The 22,364-nt window shown below is 39.6% G+C and overlaps 1 protein-coding gene across 1 annotated transcript; it reads left to right on the forward strand.

Annotated features, from left to right (window-relative positions):
* Positions 1–347: 347 nt before the first annotated feature.
* On the forward strand, positions 348–5,418 carry LOC118849785 (interferon gamma-like). Its single transcript, XM_036758753.1, has 4 exons — positions 348–449; positions 2,239–2,310; positions 2,549–2,734; positions 5,290–5,418. Exons 1-4 carry the CDS (start codon positions 348–350, stop codon positions 5,416–5,418), a joined length of 489 nt encoding a protein of 162 aa, XP_036614648.1.
* The last annotated feature ends 16,946 nt before the right edge of the window (positions 5,419–22,364 follow it).

The raw sequence follows: 22,364 nt of genomic DNA on the forward strand, positions 1-22,364 counted from the left end.
TTGCCCATAGGTTAGACCTGAATTTCCTTTTCTGCTTATTACCAACCACAAACCAATTCTCAGTTTGTGCTGCCAATGAAGAGGCACCTTTAACCTAACACAAAATTGGAGGGTGGTGTAAGGATAATTTCCATTTTGGAATGTGATATGAAGTAAAAGTACTTTCTAGGGATCCCTCAACAATGATGCAGTTGGTGGAGTCAATGAGTACCGTTGCTCAAAGAACCCATGTTTGCCGATTAGGAAAGAAGAGTTAATTCAGCTAAGTGACTTGGACCCGATAAATTTATACACCAAGAAACATTTGGTTTCTACTCTTCCAGCCTGGTTACCTTCTTGCTGAAACAATGAATTACTCAAGATACTTCTTTGCATCCTGGCTTTGCATCATGTTGGGTTATTCTCAAGCTACTCTAAGAGAAGACCTAACAACTCTTATGACATACTTTGTAAGTATGAACTTTTAACGGGGTATATATCTTTTTTCTACCTCTCTGTCCTTGAATATCTCACTCGTTCTTGAAAATAGCTTACAGCTTCCTTTCCTGGGTGTTAGTGATGGGTTGGCACAAGTAGCTACAGCTGTTTATTTGATGGTCATTTACCAGATTCTTTACTTCACCTGAAATAGTTGGCCCCCAGCCACCAACTTATGTGTTCCTAATGACTTCATAAGGGAATTAAGATGTGACCCTAGGCAAGTCACTTAGCCCTGATTGCCTTGTGAGAAAAGGCGGGGTTGGGGGGGGAGAGGTTTAGGATGCTTTTAAGATTTTTAGAGATAGGCACTTTAGGAATGTGAAGAAAGATGAGGACATTGCCAATAGTACTAGATATCTGTGGGGGAGAGGGGAAGGGAGCATTTGTTAAGAAATACAGCCCATGGTTCTGTCCCTATTGAAAAGAACAATCACATGCCAAGGATTTCAGCTTTATTGGACAACTGGGAAATAAGACAGGAAAAAAGGCAAATTTCATAGAAACTAGTTTTGGTAATGGAGGAGATAGTCAAGAAACAACTGAAATAAGATGGTCTGGAGTTCAGTGATACCTCACACCTGAAAACAATTCCAGCATGTATTTGCAAGGTGGTCCGTTCTGGGATAGTCTTCAACAGTCATTTCTGAAATTTTTCTTGTGGTTATGAAGACAGCTTGCTGTTCTTTTCCTTACTGATGAACAATTATGGGATATTAGATTTAGAACTAGAGGTTAGAACTTAGAGGTCAGTTAGTCCAATCTGATCATGAGCCAATACACTGAAATGATCATTTTACATAAGAGAAAACTGAGTCTTAGAAAGGTGAGGTGACTTCCCCAAGATCACACAGGAGGTTAAAATTTGAAACCAGGGTGTTCTGATTCCAAATCAAGATTTGTCTATTGTACCCACTTAAAGGTAGTCTTAGCTGGTCATTTTTGAATTTGAAACATTTGACTTTTTTGGATCATTTCTAAAGGCTTTCTTGCAGCTTTTAAACACACCTACACCCACTACACACACCCATACACCCACCTACCCACACCCACACCCACACCCACACCTCCACACATACACAAGCACACACACACCAACACACACACACACACACACACACACACACACACACTTACACACCCCACACCCACACCCACACACCCAAACATACACACACACACCCCACTTTAAACTTCTTGCTTTTGATCCTGTACAAATTTCATTTGGATATTCCCCAACATTCCCAGTTTTTTCTTCTCAGGCTGTCATAGCTGCCATAGGAATTTAGCCAGGCTCAGAGAAATAGTCTTGAGTCCCATGAACAATGGGGCAGTGTTTCCTAGTGGCACCAGTCTGAGACTTTTAAATCTTGAATCTTAAATTTTGACTCAAAAAGTGACTTTTATTTTTTAAGGCAGGTCATGGTATTTTGGTCAATTACAATCATCATCCATGTAGAGTTCATTGGTGAGGGGTAAAAAGAGGTGCAGAGAAAATAGGAAAGTGAAATGAATGGCATGCATTTTATCTCATTCATTCACCTATTTTTGAATACTTCATTGAGACGGATTGGTAGAAGTTGAATGAAACACTACTTTCTTGAAATAAATGGTCTAGTTACAAAAGTTGAAATCCCTGAGTACTCAAACAATTTTTGTTTGTGAATATAATCAGAACTCATGGGCTTAGTAGGATGTGTACTGTACATTCCAGGGCGATTAATGACCAGATTAAAACACATTTACTTTCTTTTTTTGCAGAATGAAAATGTATCATCTGATATAGTTGAAAATGGGACTCTTTTCGTGAATATAATGAACCGTTGGAAAGAGGTGAGCTATTGTTCCTTACGTAGTCTATTTCACAATAAATTACAGTATCTTACACTCTACTGCCCCATTGGAATACTGACTTTTGCCAATTTGCAGTCATAGGGCAAATCTCTTGAGGATAACTATCCAAAGTTCAAGTTGCTCTGTGGGTTCATACTCCTAAAACTACAATCCACACCTTCCCCACCCCCCTCCAGGGACATTTCTAACATTCTCCATTACTCTTTCCCACTCCCAGGATGGTGACAAGACAATCATAATGAGCCAAATTGTCAGAGTTTATTTCAAAATCTTCGAAGTCCTCAAAGACAACACCATCATCAATAAAAGCCTGAAGAACATCAAAGAGGTTATGATCATGAAATTATTCCCTAACAACACTGCCAGCAAAGTTCATGACTTTGAAGCAGTTATCAACACTAAGGTGAGGATGGTGAAATTCAATGGCTGGCTTTCTAAATATAACTTGGTTCAGAAAGGAAATCCTCAGCGTATGAATAAACCAACTCAATGATAAGGTGTCCCTCTGGGGACTGTGAGTCTTCTGACTTTGCCAAATATTATCCATGAAGAGCAATCCCGCCTCCTAGTGTTAGCTTTAGAAATTGTCTTGTGGCATGAGTGTGCAGGACTAGTGGGCTAAATATTACCTCGATGAGATAAATGATGCTGTGGCCAAAATTCTTCCCTTCAAATTGAGGTCATGCTTCATGTGGTTTGGGAGAAGGTGTGTGACAAATCACATAAATATGTTTCTGTAGAAATGCTGGCCGTGAAGATTAACACTGAATCCATGACCATGGGAAAAGTTGATCAAGAAAGAGTTGAATTCATTCTTCAAGGAGTGAATAATGGCTTGTGTCCAGCCTCCTCCCCATGGGAAGGAGAGAAAGAGAATTGTAAGAGTTAGGGAGACATTGGTCATTGAAAAGAAAGAGTCTTATTTAGCCTCATAAGATTCTCTTATTCTACATAGGAAAGAAAAAGCATAGGGTAAGGCAATAAATTAATATTTGTGGTACCTGGCTTAAGCCACTTAAGAGAGTTGATTGGCAGGCTCTATTTTTTAAAATTGCAGACTAGTGCAATATTACATGTAGCCAAGATTTCATCTATCTGTCTATCTATCTGTCTATCTATCTATCTACCTGTCCACCGATCCACCCATCCGTCAATCCATCTGCCCGTCTGTCCGTCCGTCCTTCCCTCCATCCCTCCATCCATCTGTCCATCCATCTATCTATCTCTTCATTCTATCTACTATGTATCTATCTTATCTATCTATCTATCTATACTATGTATTTATCTATTTATGCATGTATATATATATACGTATCTTGAAAGAGGAGACAGAAATTTACCCAATATGAAAGAACAGTTGTGGTAATTAAGAATTAGCTCCCTAGCACTGGCATTAGTTTTGGGTCAGGAAGGCTGTAGTAGGAACTCCCTCCTTCATGAGGAGTTCATTCCATTTTTAGATAGCTTCAAGTGTTAGAAGTTCCTCCTTTTATTGAATCAAATCTACCTTCCTGTAACTTCCACCTAATACCACTTCTGTCTTGTTTCTGCCCCTGGCACAGTGAAATACATTACTTGTAATGTTTTGCCATGATATATTCCTTCCCTGTTGTGATTGGAGCCACATTAAGGTAGTGGTGGGCCCCCAGAAAGGTGAGGACTCTCCTTCTAGCTAAACTGGGAATCCAAGGGAACCTCTCTGACACCGGTAGGCTTGAGTGACTAAAATTTCTGTCCAGACATGACCAGCCATGGTCATGTAATATGTTTTATAATTAATCAGTGAGTTATATCAACTCCCTAATTGCTTCAGTTTTATAGAGAGAGCCCTGGATTAGGAGTCTAGAGGCTTGTACTTGGGCTCTGCTTCTGCCACTCACTAGCTAGTCGACTTCGGCCAAGTTATTTCCTATCTCTGGGACTCAGTTTGACTTTCTGTAAATGGAAGTGTTTAGATTAGACCTCAAGGGTCTGTTGGAGCTCTAATTTGCAGATTTCAGTAACGTGAGATGATGACAACAAAGAAGCAAGTTTGGTAGCATGGAGAGTATGGTGACTTAAGTATTGGAGTAAGAACTTTAAGGACATTTGGGAGCAGCATAAAGAAAGAAGTTGAATATTCCCTCCTTTGTCAAATATGCTGCCCCCATGGGTAGTATGAGGACATGCAAATAGTGAAGTTTGCCTCTTGGAGGAAATCAGTATTAAGATGTGGGAAGATAATTAACTAATTAATAATTTTAGATTTTTAAAAAGTTGCTGTTGTTCTATCCATCGAGATTATATTAATGGTGATACTAAACTGACTCACCAAGGTGGTACATAAAAGCAATTTAGTGAAAATGTGGAAAGTCTTAGAAAGGGTGTAAGAGTTGAGTGTTCATTCTCCACTGCCCAATTCCCCGCCCCCCCCCTCCCCCGCCCCTCCCCTCCACTTCAAAGATAAAGAAACTGAGGCCTGGAGAAGTAAAATCCCTTTTTGAAATTTCCAGAGCTATTTAGTGGTAGGGCCTGGATTAGAACCTAGGGTCTCTCGACTCAGTCTGCTCTTCTCCCCACTTCATTTCTTTAAGAATTCTGCAGTAGCAAGTATACACTCACACACATATGTGCGTATATACACATGCATATATGTATATATACATTCACATACACACACATATATAAAACACACATGTGTGTGTATAGATATGTGTATCTTATCTATCTACATAGTCATAACCCATTGCTAACTTACTATGGGCTTCATTGATTTTTTTCTGGACAGTTGGAGAAATCCATAAAATCCACCAAAGCAAAAATTATCTAAGGGGAATTGTTTACTTCTCTTTATCAAAGGGATGAGATTTGCTCTTGTCTCTTTTAGTTGAAGAATTTCCTAGTGTACTCCACACATATGATATCTTCATGACCTGGGCACCAGAAGTTAACATCTCATTTTTTCCCCTTTTGCGACAGGTGAATGACCTCAATGTCCAAAAGAAAGCTATATTCGAATTAGCCCTTATCATCAATGATTTCTCATACAAACCCAATCTAAGAAGGAGAAAAGGAAGACAGAACAGAAACCAAAGAAAAATCAAATAGTGGTCATTGAACTTGTAATTCTCAAGTTATTGGCTATTTATTGATATTTAATAATTTATATTATTTATATAAAATATATATTTTGGATACACTGACCAACTATTTTTGATATCAACTGTTATGTAATTAAAAACAAATACCTATTACTATATATATTCAATTATTATTTATGATTTTTATGTCCCGGCCATCCTGTGTTAAGCTATGAAAAAATCCCCTTGCCAAATGGGCTTTTCTTATGCAGATTGCAGAATTTCACTACTATCTGGAAGACACCATTGTTCATACAGCAGGGAAGAGCAAGATATATTTGTTTTCCTTGTGAAGTTCTACAAATGAAGAGACTCTTCAGTCTTAAGTCTGCATTCTGAGCCAATAGTTTTCCTCTCCTTGATTTCTGTGTCATATCATACTTGAATGTGTTAAACTTTCAAAAATGTGATACCTGAGTAGAATGTACGAACTATAGCTATGGAATATTATTTTAAAGTGGAAGTGCACTCAGATGGAAATAAATCATTGGTTTATACGATCAATAGTCACTATGGTTAAATAAAAGTTTGATTTTTGCAAGTATTTTTTGTGTCTCATCCTGTCATTGTGACATTTCAGTGGTGATATGGAATGCTAGAAGGGAGAATGAACTTGAAATTGAGGGATTGATGTCAAGTCTTGGCTCTTATCAGTTGTGTGTTTATTGGCAAATTACCCCTTTTGAGTCTTAGTTTACTTATCTGTCAAATGGGGGTAATACCTATCACTTTGTGCAGTAAGGCAAGCTATTAAACTATTATTTGACTTGAGTCCCACATCTAACATTAAAAACTATTGCTGAGCAAAGGGATCTGGGGCACTGCCCCTTCTCAGTCTTTTTATTTCTCCTCAAGAAGCCCTTTGTTCTGGATCTGGTTCAGTTTTGAGAGGACCTGGACTTGAAAGGAGAAGCTGGTGCCCTTTTATTATATTCTGTTTCATTAAACCGTCAAGCCCCGTTGACCCTTTACTTATTGCTTAGGTGTATTGGCATACTAACACAACCAGTGTTTGCTATTTACTCCCTGCATGATCTCAGGCAACTGATCAGACTCCCTGGGACAGAGTTTCCTTACCTGTTTCACTACATAATCTTTAAGGTCTTTTAAACTCTAAATCCAATTATCCTAAGGGGGAATGTCTCTCCCAGAGCTGTTGTGAGGATCAAATAAGATAATATTTGTAAAGTGTTTAGCACAATGCCTGGCACATAGTAGGTGTTAAATAAATGCTCATTCCTTTCCCCTCTCCTCCCCTGCATAAATATGAATTGTTTGACAATGCCACAAATATATTTCCTCAAATGACTTGTAAGCACCCTTAGGGCAGAGAACATATCTTTTACCTGTATCAGTGCCTTGAGTGGGTAGTCAAAAAATTAATTCAACTATATGCCATGCCAGATACAGGGATGTAGCCATCAGACATGTCACCTAGGAGTTAGAATGGTATATGAGAGATCAGAGGAAGGCAGGAAATCCAAGAAACAGAGATCAAGGGAATCCAGATGAGTGTCAGTGTGATGTCATAGAGAGAAGAAAATTACTTATATTGATTTTGTAACTAGAGGGTTCAGCTTTTGGCTCCTCCATTGATTATCTGGTGATACTTGCCAAGTCATTTAGTCAGACTAGCCCTCTTTAGTTGTAAAACATTAAAACTAATTATTCCTTTGGGTTATATGTTCACATAAGCCCCTCCTTTGATCCTTGCAACAACCTTGTTGTTAAGTCAAAGAGTTAAAATTAAGCATTTCTTAACCACATAACACATACAAAGCACTATGTTAGGTGCCAGGGATACAATAATGAAATAATATACACAATTAGCTTATAGTTGAAGAGAGAGGGGCATGAGAAATATACACAAAAACTAATGTAAGTTAGAATGTGAAAAATACAAAAGGGAAATTGATTGAAGTATCATTATCTTAAAATTAGAGATCAAAAAGTTTAAGTGACTTACCCAAATTCAGTACCTTGTGCATCTTGTCCTCTTAAGCACCATGGCAAGGGCTACTGTTGGGCAAATTTTGTGGGTGTCCAAGGACTGCTGAGGTCTGCCTGGCTTCCTATCTCACATAGAGAAAGCATGAAGTAATGGAAAAGAGTAATAGATTTGGTGCCAAATGAGAACTAAATTTGAAACAGGCTCTTATACTTGCTGGCTAGGAGACCTTGGGCAAATGACTTATTTTAGAGCCTTAGTTTCTTCATCTGAAAAACAGAGATAATAATACTTAAACCCACTACCTAAGGTTATTAGATTCAGAACCAGATGACTTTCCATTCAAGACCTATGATTCAGAAATGAAGAAGCCAAAGCCTAGAGGTGTTGACAGACCTACTTGGTGGTGGTAAGCAGTAGACACTGGATTTCATTAGAGGTTCTCAGGCTCACAATAATTGCTCTTCCAAGTTTTCCTCTTTCCCTCCCTCCTTCCATTCCTCCTTTCCTCCTTCTTTCCCTTCCTCCCTCATTCCCTTCCTTCCTTCCTCCCCTCCTTCCTTCCTTCCTTCCTTCCTTCCTTCCTTCCTCCCTCTCTTCATCCCTAACTCACTGCTTCCTTCCCTCCTCCCTCCGTCCTTCCCTTCCTTCCTCCTTCCCTTCCTCCCTCCCTTCCTTCTTTCCTTCCTTCTTTCTTTTCCTTCCTTCTCCCTCCCTCCCTCCCTCCCATGAGTTGAAGGATCCTCAGTCTTGACACGCAAACTTCTGACTGGATATGCCACCATGCAAATATTGAGTCATTAGAGTCATCCCCAATGAATCAATGTTGCATTCTTGCCAACCATAAAGAAATAAATCTCTTTTAGATGTTAGATGATTTATGATTATCTCATGTAATCCCAATCCCAAACCTGATTCCCTGACCAGGACTTCAGACCCTTTGGGTTTGCCTGTCTCATTTAGGCCAGACCCATCTTGATGTTTGCTGGACGTCTTTCATTCATGCCCAACCTGCTCTTTCCCTTGCCATTTCCCCTTTCTACTTCTAAAATACTAATCCAAATGAACAGGCAGTTTTCAGATAAAGAAATTAAAGCTGGGTGGTGGGGCAGAGCCAATATGATGGCTGGAAACCTGGGACTTATTTAAGCCAGATGCCTCCAAACACCCGTAAAAAATGGTGCTGAACAAATTCTAGAGCTGCAGAACCCACGAAATAGTAGAGGGAAGCAGGGCTCCAGCCCAGGAAAGCCTGGATGGTCGTTGGGAAGGGTCTATTCCATGGAGCTGGGAGTGGAGCAGAGGAGAGCCTAGAGTGGGCAGGACCCACCAGACCAGGAATTGGGCAGAACAGGGAGTGGTGCCCTGAATCATCGAGCTGTGGCAGGTACCAGACTCCTCAACTGAGAAACACCAAAGACACCAGAGCAGGTTAGTGGAAAGACTTCTGGAAAGGAGTGAAAAGAGTATGTGGTTGGTCGTAGCCCCAGGGCTGTGGAAGTGGTACAGCTCTAGGGCTGCATCCAAAGCACCACCTGTGATTGCTTCAGGCCCCAGGCCCACCCAGTGGGAGGAATTAAGCAGTGGATCAGAGCTTGAGTTCAGAGCCTGCTTTGACTTTCAAACACAAGAATCAAGAGAAGCATGAAAAGGTAAATAAGAAAGAGAAGTCATAAGGCACTTACTAAAGTGGAACTGTTTTGCTTACATTCCTACATGGAAATATGATGTGTGTAATTCATGAGACCTTTCTTAGTATTAGGGTAGTTGAAGGTAATACACACACACACACACACACACACACACACACACACACACATATATATTTAGAGGACACAGGGTGAGTTGAATATGAAGGGATGATAGCTAAAAAATAATAAAATAAAATTAAGGGATGAGAGAGGAATATATTGAGAGAGGGAGAAAGGAAGAGATGGAATGGGGTAAATTATCTCACATAAAAGTGGCAAGAAAAAGTAGTTTATTGGAAGGGAAGAGGGGGCAGGTGAGGGGGAATGAGTGAATCTTGCTCTCATTGGATTTGACTTGATGAGGCAATACCATACATACTCAATTGGGTATGCTACCCCACATGAAAGTAAGGGGAAGGGGATAAAAAAGGGGGGACGACAGAAGGGAGGGCAGATAGGAGGAAGAAGTAATCAAGAGCAAACACTTTTGAAAAGGGACAGGGTCAAGGGAGAAAACTGAATAAAGGGGGATAGGATAGGGAGGAGCAAAATATAGTTAGTCTTTCACAACATGACTATTTATGGGAGTGTTTTGCACAATGATACATGTGTGGCCTATGTTGAATTGCTTGTCTTCTTAGAGAGAGTGGGTAGGGAGGGAAGAGGCGAGAGAATTTGGAACTTAAAGTTTTAAAAGCAGATGATCAAAAAAAATTGTTTTTGCATGCAACTGGGAAATAAGATATACAGGCAATGGGGCATAGAAATCTATCTTGCCATACAAGAAAGTAAGGGGAAAAAGGATGGGGGTGGGGAAGGGGAGTGGGGAGACAGAAGGGAGGGCTGACTGGGGAATGGGGCAATCAGAATATATGACATCTTGGAGTGGGGGGAGGGGGAGAAATGGGGAGAAAAATTGTAACTCAAAATCTTGTGGAAGTCAATGCTGAAAACTAAAGAATATTAAATAATGAAGTGTGGAAAAAAAGAAAAAAAAGAAGTTAAAGCTATCTACAGTCATAGGAAAAACTGCACTAAATCACTATAGATTAGAGATATGCAAATTAAAACAACTGTGAGGTACCACCTCATACCTATTAATTGCCTAATAAGACAAAAAAGGAAAATGATAAGTGTTGGAGAAGATGTGGGAAAATTGGAACACTAATGCATTGTTGGTGGATTTATGAACTGATTCAACTATTCTAGAGACCAATTTGGAACTATGCCCAAAGGGTTATAAAACTGTGCATGCCCTTTGATTCAGTAATACCACTACTAGGTCTGTATCCCAAAGAGATCATAGAAAAGGGAAAAGGACCCACATGTACAGAAATATTTATAGCAGTTCTTTTTGTGGTGGTCAAGAATTGGAAGTTGAGGGTATGTCCATCAGGTGCAGAATGGCTAAACAAGTTGCGGTAGGTATATGTAATGGTATACTCTTGTTCTATAAGAAATGATGAGCAGGCAGATTTAAGAAAAACCTGGAAAGATTTACATGAACTGATGCTGAGTGAAGTAAGCAGAGCCAGGAGAACATTGTACACTCTACCAGCAACATTGTGTGATTATTAAGGATGATACTTAGCTCTTCTCAACAGTGTAATTATCCAAGACAATTCCAAAAGACTCATGATGGAAAATGCCAGCCACATCCAGAGAAGGAACGATGGAGTCTGAATGCAGATTGAAGCAGACTATTTTCTCTCTCTTTTTTCTTTTCTTGTGGTTTTCCCCTTTTGTTCTGATTCTTCTTTCATAATATGACTAATGTGGAAATATGTTTAATACGATTGTACATGTATAGTCTATATCAGATTGCTTGCTCTCTTGGGGAAGTGGGAGGGAGGGGAGGAAGGGAGGAAAACATTTGGACCTCAAAATCTTATAAAAGTGAATGTTGAAAACTATCTTTACGTGTAACTGGAAAAAATAAAATACTAATGAGTAGAAAAATAAATAAAAGAGAGACAAAATACTAATCCCAACAACACTAAAATTCCTGGAAGGACTTCCAGTCAATTACCCTATGATTTCACTCACAACCCCTGTAACTTCCAACATCCTTGGCTTCCATTCCATTTTGTGTTGTCTTCCTGTATCAGAATGTAAGCTCTTTGAAGGCAGCTATCGTCTGCTTGCATTATATCTATAGTGCTTAGCACAGTATCTGGCACATAATAAATACATTATATATGATTTCCCTTCCTTCCTTCCTCCTGGGTTTGTCTTGGCAGGTAGATTCCCAAGTACTTTATATTGTCCATAGTTATTTTAAATGGAATTTCTTTTTCTATCTGTTGCAGCTGGGCTTTGTCAATATAATTCTTTGGTTGTGGCCAGGCAGTCAGTACTTCTGTCTTTGCAAGGTTGGTTCATACCCACTAATCAGGTACCATGTTGAGTATCCTAAAAATCTTAGCACTGTTTAAAGTTTTATAGAGGTAAGACTAGAGAGGGCACCTAGGTGGCACAGTAGGCTTAGAGAACACTGGGCTTGGAGTCAGGAAGACTCATCTTCCTGAGTTCAAATCCAGCCTCAGACACTTACTGGCTGTGTGACCCTGGGAAAGTAATTTTATCCTGTCTGCCTCAGTTTCCTCATCTGTAAAGTGAGCTAGAGAAGGAAATGGAAAATCAGTCCAGTATCTTTGCCAAGAAAACCCCAAATGGTGTCATAAAGAGTCTGACATGACTGAATGACAACAAAAAGGTAAGATTTTCACAAAATCAACCAAACTAACACTTGTCGATAGCATGAGATGAGCAGTCTCCAGTCCATGTAACACATTCAGTAGTCTTTTTATACGATTTCCTAACATTTTCAATGTGGTAAGGCCATCGAGGAGAACCAGAATGCTTTAGCCTTAGATAGTTCACATACTGCTTTATTTTCTCCAGGAGTCCTTAGAAAGTAGCTGGTGCCTTAGAAATTCCTTGGAGCACCTGGAGACTATTCTGTGGTTCAGTGGCTACCTTTAAGGATAGTATAAACACTGGACATGTTGTTTCATTGATACAAGGAAGTCCTGTGTGAGGAAATTCTCTCTAGCAATGCAAACCAGCCCCATCATGGTCATTTATGATCTTTGAGTGTCCTAGAGCACTGAGAGGTTGAGTGACTTGAGGAAAAAAAGGGCATGATCATTACAAACACTCTTGCTAATATCACTCATAGATATCATGTTGGAAGGAATCACAAGTGTTATAGTCAAATTCAGAAACAGAGCCTTGGAAAATAGAGCAAGTGTGGACTCCACCCATTGCCACCAGCTAGAACTGAATGACCTGATCCCTGGATTTGGAGTCAAAAGAAGTGGGTTGAAGACCTCATTCTGCCATAGGTTTATGACCTTAGGTAAATCACTTAACCTTTCAAGGGCTTGGTTTATCTCAGCTGTAAAATCTGGAAGATTGAACCAGATGAGGTCAAAGGTCCCTTCCACTTCTAATATTGCATGATTAGACTTCTGCTGTTTATTCTACTTCTCTCTTCTTTTAAACTAAATATCTTCCCTACTGAAATCTGAACTACCATGATATAGTTTTGTATTGCATTTATTTGACATATGGTATTATAAGTTTTTTTTTCCCTTCTGGTACTTTGTCTTAGATCCTTGTATCTAAGAACCTGCTTGTACTTGAGGAGCCGGGAAGGCAGATTGGACTTTTCTTTCCTTTTTTTTTCCCATATCTTCTGTTTCTTACATCATCATAGCGATCCCCAGTATCCTTTCCCCTTTGCCTCTCTGATCACCATCCCATGTAACAAATAGTAATTTTTAAAGAAGGAAAATCTCCCAGCATAACTGATTGATACGTTTAAAAATGCTGAAAACACGTGCAATGTGTAACACCTGCAGAACCTCCCACCTATGTGAAAGGGTGTGTTTGGGGTGTCATCATATTTCTTCATGGGAGTGCTGCTTGTAATTTTGTTACATTCACTTTGGGTTTTTTGGTGTCCTGTTGTTCTTTCCATTTACATAGTTTTAGCCACTGTGGATTTTGCTTTCTTGTGCTTACTTTACTCTGCATCAGCTCATGTAGATCTTCATCATATATGCAATATGTTACAGCACAGTAATAGTCCGTTACATTCATGTACCAGCCACGATTTAGCCATTCTTTAATCAATAGGCATCAATTTTGGTTCCAGTTCTTTGCTCTCCCCAAAAAGTGCTGCTATATATATATTTTTTATGGGGACTTTCTTTTATCCATAGTTTCCTTGGGGTATAAGCCCAGTAATGGAGTCTCAGGTTGAAAGGATGTGGACAGTGGACTGGGTTTTGATGATAAAGTTCCCACTGTGTGTGTGTGTGTATGTGTGTTTGTGCTGATCATTTCCCCCTTCTCTCCCCTTCTGTCCCTCCTGCCTTTCTTTCCTCTCCCTGTATTTTACTTCCTTCCTTCCTTCCTTCCTTTCTCCTTCCTTCCTGCCTTCCTTCCTTCCTTCCTTCCCTCCTTCCTTTCCTCATTCCTTCCTTCCTTCCTTCCTTCCTTCCTTCCTTCCTTCCTTCCTTCCTTCCTCCCTTCCTTCCTTCCTTCTTCCTTCCTTCCTCCTTCCCTCCTTCCTTCCTCTTTTCCTTCCTTCCTTCCTTTCTTTCCTTCCTCCTTCCTTCCTTTCTTTCCTTCCTCCTTCCTTCCTTTCTTTCCTTCCTCCTTCCTTCCTTCCTTCCTTCCTTCCTTCCTTCCTTCCTTCCTTCCTTTCTCCTTCCTTCCTTCCTTCCTTCCTTCCTTCCTTCCTTCCTTCCTTCCTTCCTCCTTCCTTCCTTCCTTCCTTCCCTCCCTCCCTTTCTTCTTCCCTCCCTTATTCCTTCCCTACTTCCTTCCCTCCTCCCTTCTTTCCTCCCTCCTCCTCAAATTGGGTCATGTAGAGTTGGACATGACTGAAATAACCAAACAACAATCACAATTTCTCGACTCCAGGTCCAGTGCTTTATCCACTGAGCAAATAAAGGACACTTGTGGGCTTGATTCTCAATTTCCCACTTCTTCTGGGGTTTGCAGGCCTTCTTTAACAAAAATTATCTGCATTCTGGTTGCCTTCTCAGTTTCCATGTCCTCTGAACACTGGGGAGGTGAAGCCCATTACCAGGATGAAGACAATCTTTTACAAGGTAAGCATATCCATTATTGCCAATAGACTTTGTTTGGTGAACATGAATCACTTCCACATTTAACATAAAAACCTTATCTGCAGATTGGAAACAAGGGAGTCTACAAAGCCATCAGTGAACTTGATATCCTTTTTCCCTGGATAAAAAATTACCTAGATGGCATTAAATAAGAGATCACAAACATTGTCTTTAAAATGCACTGACAAGTACCAATGGAATGAATTTATAAAAGCACCCTTCTCTAATTTAATTGAAACATTTTGTGTATGTGTGTGCACTTAGTATTGAGAGAATGTTAGCTATGACAGCAATGATTTGGGTGAATAAAGATTTGGAGATGTTATCATTGGCATCTTTCCGCAATCACTAACTATGAAGAGTTTTTTACTATTTATTTCATATGTTATTTATTCACATTTACATGTAAACACAATTTTCAATATTTGTTTTCTAAATTTTGAGGTCCAAATGAAGGTTTTTTTTAAAAAAAAAACAATTAGCTTGTTTTCTATTTTGAGAGTGCTATATAAATGCAAATTTCGTTGCAGGACTTTCATTTGAAGGCAAAAACTGCAATAACCTCATTTCAGATTATGTGAAAAAGAAAACAACACACAGAGAAACCTTACACTCTAATATTATCTAAACAGGGCTGGTTCAAAAGGAAGGTACATCCGCATTATTGACTCTTGTTGGAGAGTTGGTAAACGTGGCCAGCCTTCATTCCAGCATTCCAACTACAGAGCTATGTTTAAAGCAATTAAATGTCTGCTTCTTTTCCATGGAGAGATGTCCATGACCACATGCTAAAATTTCTATATGATTAGAAAGTTTAGCAAATCATGTGAAAATCAGGGGAGCTAATAAACTGGATTGTATACACTGGATTATATACACAGCTAATACACTGGAGTGTATTGATGGCTTTCAGAGATGTATGGGGAATGGGTTTATCAGGTAAGCTTAGCCTCAGAGACCTCATCATCAAAATTAAAATGATGCTAAAGATAACCAAGGCTTTTGCATTTTGCACGACTAAGAGCTAAAGAAAATTGTGTTGTAGGAAACTTGGAGGACGATCTGACTAAATTCTTTTTTTTGTTCAGTCGAAATGCCTAAAGGGTGTTTTTTAGTGACACATTTTCTGTAGATTTACTATAGTTTAAATTTACACAGCACCCTCAATATGATGTTGGGAATGGATGACCTGCAGGACAGTAGGCCTAAAACAGTATCTAGACATTGACTGCTTCAAGGGCCTCAGGTGAAGCTTGTCTTTGGTAATCTCCCATCATGCCTTTTTTACCCTCTCTTGTGTTCTTGTGTTCACCCTCCCTTGGTATGTCCTCCTCTCTCCCTCATTCCAAGTGGAAGACCTCCTGATGCCTTCAGCCTTCCCCTTCAACTGGGCCTGCCTGAATGTCATGCTCCAGACTTCTTCCTCTTTTCTTTTTCCTCGGTTAAAACTCTCACTATTTTTGCTAGATGTAGGCAACATGATAACTAGGACTGTACTAACAGATTACACTTGTGGAATGCTTGATGTTTACAGAACACTTTAAATATACTCTTTTGTAACAACCCTGTGAGGTAGAGAGTGCCAAGTATTTACAATTTACAGATAGGAAAATTTAAAGTTTCTTAAGCTATACATTTTGTCCAAATTGGAGCAGGGTCGATAGTAGAGGTGAGTGAGATCTTTTTAAATGCAAGGCTCTTTCTACTACTCCAGCCCATATATGGATCACCTATAGACTTAGCTATGCTAGAGAGTGTTTGCATGTTAACTAAGGTGTTTGTTAACCCAAATGCAAGCCTCTGGGAAGTTATAACATAACTGCTACCTGGGTACCTCTGTCTCACTCAAATTCAGACTTGCAGTGGACTTTGATTTGAGTGAGGGAGGGCTGTGCAAGGTCACCAGCCTTGCTTTCTCCTCCAGTCTTCTTGGTCCAGTGGCCTGATATTCTATTTATAGCAATCAGCCTGGCATAGGGGGCAGATATAGCAGTTGCAGTACTCACGTGCCAACATGAGTGGTGACAGTGAGACAGCGCTCAGTCTAGGTTCTACAGGTACTAGAGGCAGGCTAGGGCACATTGAATATGCTGACCCTTTCAACTCCCCTCATTTAATAGATAAGGAAACCATAGAATAAATAATTTATTTGTCCAAGCCAGACTTGACTAGTCTTTTGGTTCAGGTGTAAGATCAGATGGAAATGAGCTGTTCAGAGACCATCTAACAATAAACAAAAGGTTTACTGATAACATGGAAAAGACATTCGGAAAGGATACATGTTGTACCAGAAGCAAGTGAGACACGCCACAGAGTATAAGTTTTAAATGGAGAATTTATTAGCCGGTGGCCATTGGGGTTTTGCTACCCAAATCAAATGGCCCCGAGTTGGGGTGAAAGTATGGCTTATATAGAAAATATGGGGTACAGTGGTGAATCATCTCTTGGAGTTTTACAGGCCCGGTCACAGGGTGGTGGGTGGTCCAGGGGAACAGGAACAAAGGTCTTGACAGATCAAAAGATTCTGACAGGTTATCGTTAAGTGGGATAATCTTATCTATTGACATTCCTTGGAGGAGCCCGGGAGTCCCAGGGACTAAGGGTCTGACAGGTTATAGTTCAGTGGGATGGTCCTATCTATTGACATTCCTTGGAGGAGCCATGGGGCCCCAGGGATATTTGCTAAATGCCGAAGAGATCTGAGTCCATTCTTTCTGGGGGTGCTTGTCAGTAGCTAGGGGTTTTCTCAGGGGTTTCCTAACAGTAACTGATTTTCCAGTGCCACACAGCATTGGTTCTGCTAGGCACAACTTCCTTGCATCTGAATTTGACATGGTTGTGCATCATTTAATCAAGCAATCAGCATTTATTAAGTACCTACTGTGTGCCAGGCACTGTGCTAAGTACTAGGGATACAAAGAGAGGCCAAGAAAGACAATTCCTGTCCTCAAGGAGTTTGCAAGTTAATGGAATTAAACTCTAAAGGACTTATGATGAATGCTATCCAATCCCAGAGAAAGAACTGTTGGTGTCTGAATATAGATTGAAGCGTACTTTTTTTACTTTATTTTTCTTGAGGGCTTTTTTTTTGGTTCATGCTATCTTTCAAAACATGACTATTATGGAAATGTTTTACATGATTACACATGTATAATCTATATTGAATTGCTTGCCTTCTCAATGTGGGCGGAGGAGGAAGGTAGAAAATTTGGAACTCAAAGTTTTAAAAATGGATGTGAAAAATTGTTTTTACACGTAACTGGGGAAAAAGAAAATAATAAAGAAAAAAAAGAAACGTGTTAAATCAGAAGGATGAGCTTCCCTCATAACGCTTTTGTACTTGGGCAATTGGAGAACCATATCAATGTTTAGCCTTTAGTAAACTGAAAAAGTAAATCAAATTTCTCTAATTCTCTTAATGGCTTCCTATCAGAGATCTTCTCAGCCTGAGTGGTAATAAGCATTGAACAAAAATAAATGTGCCCTTGGGTCACAAAGAACAAAGTAGAATATGGGACAAATGAAAGCTTGATGATTTACTGTCACCCCTCTTAGTTCCCCCATAAAACCTAGAAACAGAAAACAAAAATTGAAAAAAGTTGAAATCCTTAATATTCCTGCTCTAACTTTAGATGTCACTGAAGGAAAACAATACCAAGATTAAGACTGATTTGTTTTTCTTCCTGATTTTGCTGAGAGATTTGTCAGTTTGTTACAGCATATCCCTAGGTATTTCTGTGACATTCAGCAAAGATAAAGTTGTCAGCTTTGTCCTTTATCTAATTACCAAAGTCTGTAATCAAGAAACAAAGCCGAGTTGTGTGACTATGAGGTGTCTTTCCTCCCCCTGCCAAAACCCAGCAACTTACCACTTACAGTGTTAAGAATCACAGGAGAAGCTAGTTGGTGAAGTGGAGCACTGGCCCCTGGAGTCAGGAGGACCTGAGTTCAAATTCGACCTCAGACACTTATTAGCTGTGTGACTCTGGGCAAGTTACTTAACCCGCATTGCCTCCCGTCCACCAAAAATCAACCCTGAATCACATAGCCTGTCTTTGTGCTATAGAAAAAAAGGAATTAAAAAAATTCCTCTAATCTAGCCATACTGACGTACTTGTTGCTCATCCATGAAGTTCCCTCTTTTCTGAGAGTGGGGTCTTTCAATTGGCTCTCCCTCCTGTCTGTAATGTACTCCCTCCTCCCTGTCTTGGCACCATTAGTTTTTTCAAGACTCATCTCAAGTGCCATCTCATACAAGAAATCTTTCCTGATTGTCCCCCTTCCCCATCTGCTAGAGCCTTCCCTCCCAAAGCTACCTAGCATTTCTTTTGTATGTAATAAATGATGTCCCTTTTTGTGATGGTTTTGTCATGGAGGGGAGTGGGACCAATGGGATTAAGGATGAGTAGGGGAGTCTAGGTTAGGCAGCCCCTGATTCTGTACTCCAAATTAGGCTGATAAAAATGGAGTTAACTCAGAAAGCCCCCCTCCATTGGGCTTATCCCACTCAACCTTGCCTGACACAATTCTCTCTTTTGGTATGAAATCTGAGCAATGTATTCCAGCATCTCCTCACCACAGATCTTCAAAGTTAAGTTCAAAACTATACCCACAAACTAGTAAACTCTAGGACAGAATCCATCCAACATTTTTTGAATCTGAATGTTTTTATGGCATTGCTCTCAAGGCAGCAACCTGGGAGACAAATGTGAGATGTATATATTCTTCATATATTTACTCATGTGCATGCTGCTTCCCCCATCAAAATGTAAGCTCCTTTAAGGTCAGGGGCTAATCAATTTTTGTTTTTAAAGTGGATGCTAACATCATTCCACAAGAAAAGTTGATGACTGAACTCCATGGAGTTCATGAAATTGCCAATGCTAGGTTCACCTTTATATTTAACTCAGGAAGACCTTTATTTTGAACTCAGGAAGACCTGAGTTCAAATTTGACCCTAGACACTTACTAGCAGCGTGACCTTGGGCAAGTCATTTAACCTTTGTCTCCTTTAAGTTTCCTTATTTATAAAATAGGGATGATAATAGCACCTACCTCTTAGAGCTATTACAAGGATAAAATGAGTTATGATTTATAAAGAACTTAGCACAGTGCCTGGTATATAGAAGGTGCTTAATAATTGTTTTTTTTTCCTTTTCTTCTTCCTTTATCTTCTTGTTTCCAACTATGAAGAACTTTTGTATGTAAAATTGGTTAAAGCCCTGTATGCTGAGAACCAAATTAACTCATTAAGGCAAATGGCAATGGGAAACTGACTGAATGAATAAGGGTCAGCAAAACTGAAAGTGGCTGGCTGCAGTTGGGTTATTGCTAAGTATCTCAGGCAGAGAATCTCAGGCCAATGATATCAATGAAGAATATTTCAACACAAGATTTTTATTATTCATCCTTTGTTCTCAAAGAAGACCAAAGACATCAGGAGGGTGATGTCTTGACCTGCAAGTGAATTGGGTTTAAGTGAGGCAGGGCTGTGCAAAGTCAGCAGCCTCACTTTCTCCTCTGGAATCATTGGAGTCCAGTGGGAAGACATAAATCAAAACTACTGCTGATGGCCTCCTTTAATACAAGAATTGAATAAGTGAAAGACTCAGAATGATTTTATTTGAGACAATTATAAGTGTAGGAGAAGAATGTTGAATTTTCTGCCAGAAAACCTGAGTTTTCTAATTCCAGTGATTACTGGGCTGACAATTTAGTTAATTAATCAATCAATCAAACGCGAACAAGCATTATTAAGACCTCATTATGTGCCGGGTAGTGTGCCTTGACTGAGAATACAAAGAAAGGTAAAAATGAGCTCTCAAGAGTCTCACATCTTAATGGAAGAGACAAAATGCAAATAATTGTGTACAAATAAATACATATCCCTTTGACCCAGCAATACTACTTCTAGGGTTGTATCCCAAACAAATCACACAAGCGGGAAAAGGACCCATATGTACAAGGATATTTATAGCGGCTCTTTTTGTGGTAGCCAAGAAATGGAAATCAAAGGGATGCCCATCAATCGGGGAATGGCTGAACAAGATGTGGTATATGAAAGTAATGGAATACTATTGTGCCATAAGAAATGGGGATGATACGGACTTCGTAACAATCTGGAAAAACCTACACGATATAATGCTGAGTGAGTGGAGCAGAGCCAGGAGAACATTGTACACAACCACAGATATATGGATTCTGTGAGGACCAACCCTGACATACTTCGCTCTTCTCAGCAACGTAAGGTGCAAGGACAACTCCAGGGGACTCACGATGTAGAATGCTATCTTCATCCAGAGAAAGAACTGTGAAGTTTGAATGCAGACTGAGGCACACTTCATGCTCGCCTTTTTTCTTCTCTTTTGTTTTTGTTTTTGGGTTTTTTTTTTGGTTCTGTCTCATCTTTCTCATGATTCACCCCATTGGTCATAATTCTTTTCCACAACTTGACTAGTGTATAAATTAATCCAATGCGAAGTTATACATGGTAGTTATATGAGATTCCATGCCATCTTGGGGAGGGAGGGGGGAGGGAGGGGAGAAAATCTGGATCTCAAAATTATGTAGAACTGTGTGTTGTAAACTAAAAATAAAAAAAAATTAATATAAAAAAATAAATACATATGACTATGTACAAATAACTATGTGTGCATATATAATAAATATAAACATGTGCATATTTAACAGAAGATAATTACAGAGAGAGGGTGCGAGCATTGTGAAGGGCTTTAAATGCTAACAGAAGGCTTAATATACTGATTTGATTTGGAGCCAATAAAGAGACTGACAGGGTAGGGACTGCACTTTAGGAAAATCACTTGTGCATCTTAATAGTGGACAGAGAGAGAGAAAGAGAGAGAGACTTGAGGCAAGGAGACTGATTAGAAACCTACTGCAAAAGTCCAGAAGAAAGGTCTTGAGAACCTGTATTAGCTTGGTGGCCATATAAGTAGAGGGAAGGGATGTTGTGAGAGTAGAAATGGCAAGACTCAGTAGGAGATCAGATGTTTGGAGTGAGAATGAGGAGTCAAGGGTGACTCTGTGGTCAAGGGCCTGAATGATTGGGAATATGGCAGTGCTCTTTACAGTAACAGAAAAAATGGGAAGATTGATGACTTTTAAGGAGACAAATAACAAGTTCTGTTTTGACTTTGAGATCCCTACAGGACATTCAGTTGGTATGTTCAATGGTGGTTGATGATGCTGGACTAGAATTTAGGAGAGAGACAAAGCCAGATATATAAACATAGAATCATTTGCATAAAGATGATAATTTAACTAATTGGAGATGATGTGATCACCAAGTAAGATAATATAAAGGGAGAAGGCTCAGGTTAAAGCCTTGGGGAACACTCACAGAGAGTGGATGTGATCTGGATGAAGATCCAACAAAGGACACTAAAAAGGAGCAGTCAGACTGGTGGGAAGAGAACCAGGAGAGAACAGTGTCATAAAAACCTAGAGAGGAGGGATTATATAGGAGAAGATGGTGATCAACAGGATGAACGAAGGATGAGGATTCCAAATAGGTGATCAGATTTGGCAATTATGAGATCAATGGTGACTTTGGAGAAGACTATATGCCTGATGAGGTAGGAAGCTGAAATGCAGAGGGTTTAACTTTTTCTGAACCTGTTTGCTACAAACTGGAGTATTTGTTCTGCCTACCCCATGAATGTGAGGAATGTTGTTCCTGCAAAGATCAAATCTATAATTGAATGACCTATGCCAAGCCATTCACCAGTCCTGGGACTTCATCTTTTTTCAGTCATCACTCTTATATGTGTTGTCTCTTTGGAATAGAACGGAAGCTTCTTGAGGACAGATTTTTGGATTTGTAGCCATAGCGCTTAGGTCAGTGACTGGAACATACCAGGTACTTAGTAAATACTTGTCAATTGAATGAGTGATTGATTGATTAATGTTGTTGTTGTAGGGAATGAGTACACATTTTTTTCCTACTTCCTACTTTCCTACTTTTCCTACTTACTTTAGATCATGGAGCTATGATCTTAAGGGGCAGATGAAGAGACTTTTGAAACAAGCATGACTTCCTCCATTTGCTGAAATGATAGATACATAGATACTTGGGATCATAGACAAAGAGTTGGAAGGAGCTTTAGAGAGC

The sequence above is a fragment of the Trichosurus vulpecula genome, chromosome 5, assembly GCF_011100635.1.
Source record: "Trichosurus vulpecula isolate mTriVul1 chromosome 5, mTriVul1.pri, whole genome shotgun sequence".
Classification (NCBI taxonomy): domain Eukaryota; kingdom Metazoa; phylum Chordata; class Mammalia; order Diprotodontia; family Phalangeridae; genus Trichosurus; species Trichosurus vulpecula.

Coding starts and splice junctions, on each gene's coding strand:
- LOC118849785 (XM_036758753.1), top strand. CDS start 348: ATGAATTACTCAAGATACTTCTTTGCATCCTGGCTTTGCATCATGTTG. Junction 450..2,238: donor CAACTCTTATGACATACTTT/GTAAGTATGAAC, acceptor CTTTTTTTGCAG/AATGAAAATGTATCATCTGA. Junction 2,735..5,289: donor AAGCAGTTATCAACACTAAG/GTGAGGATGGTG, acceptor CTTTTGCGACAG/GTGAATGACCTCAATGTCCA.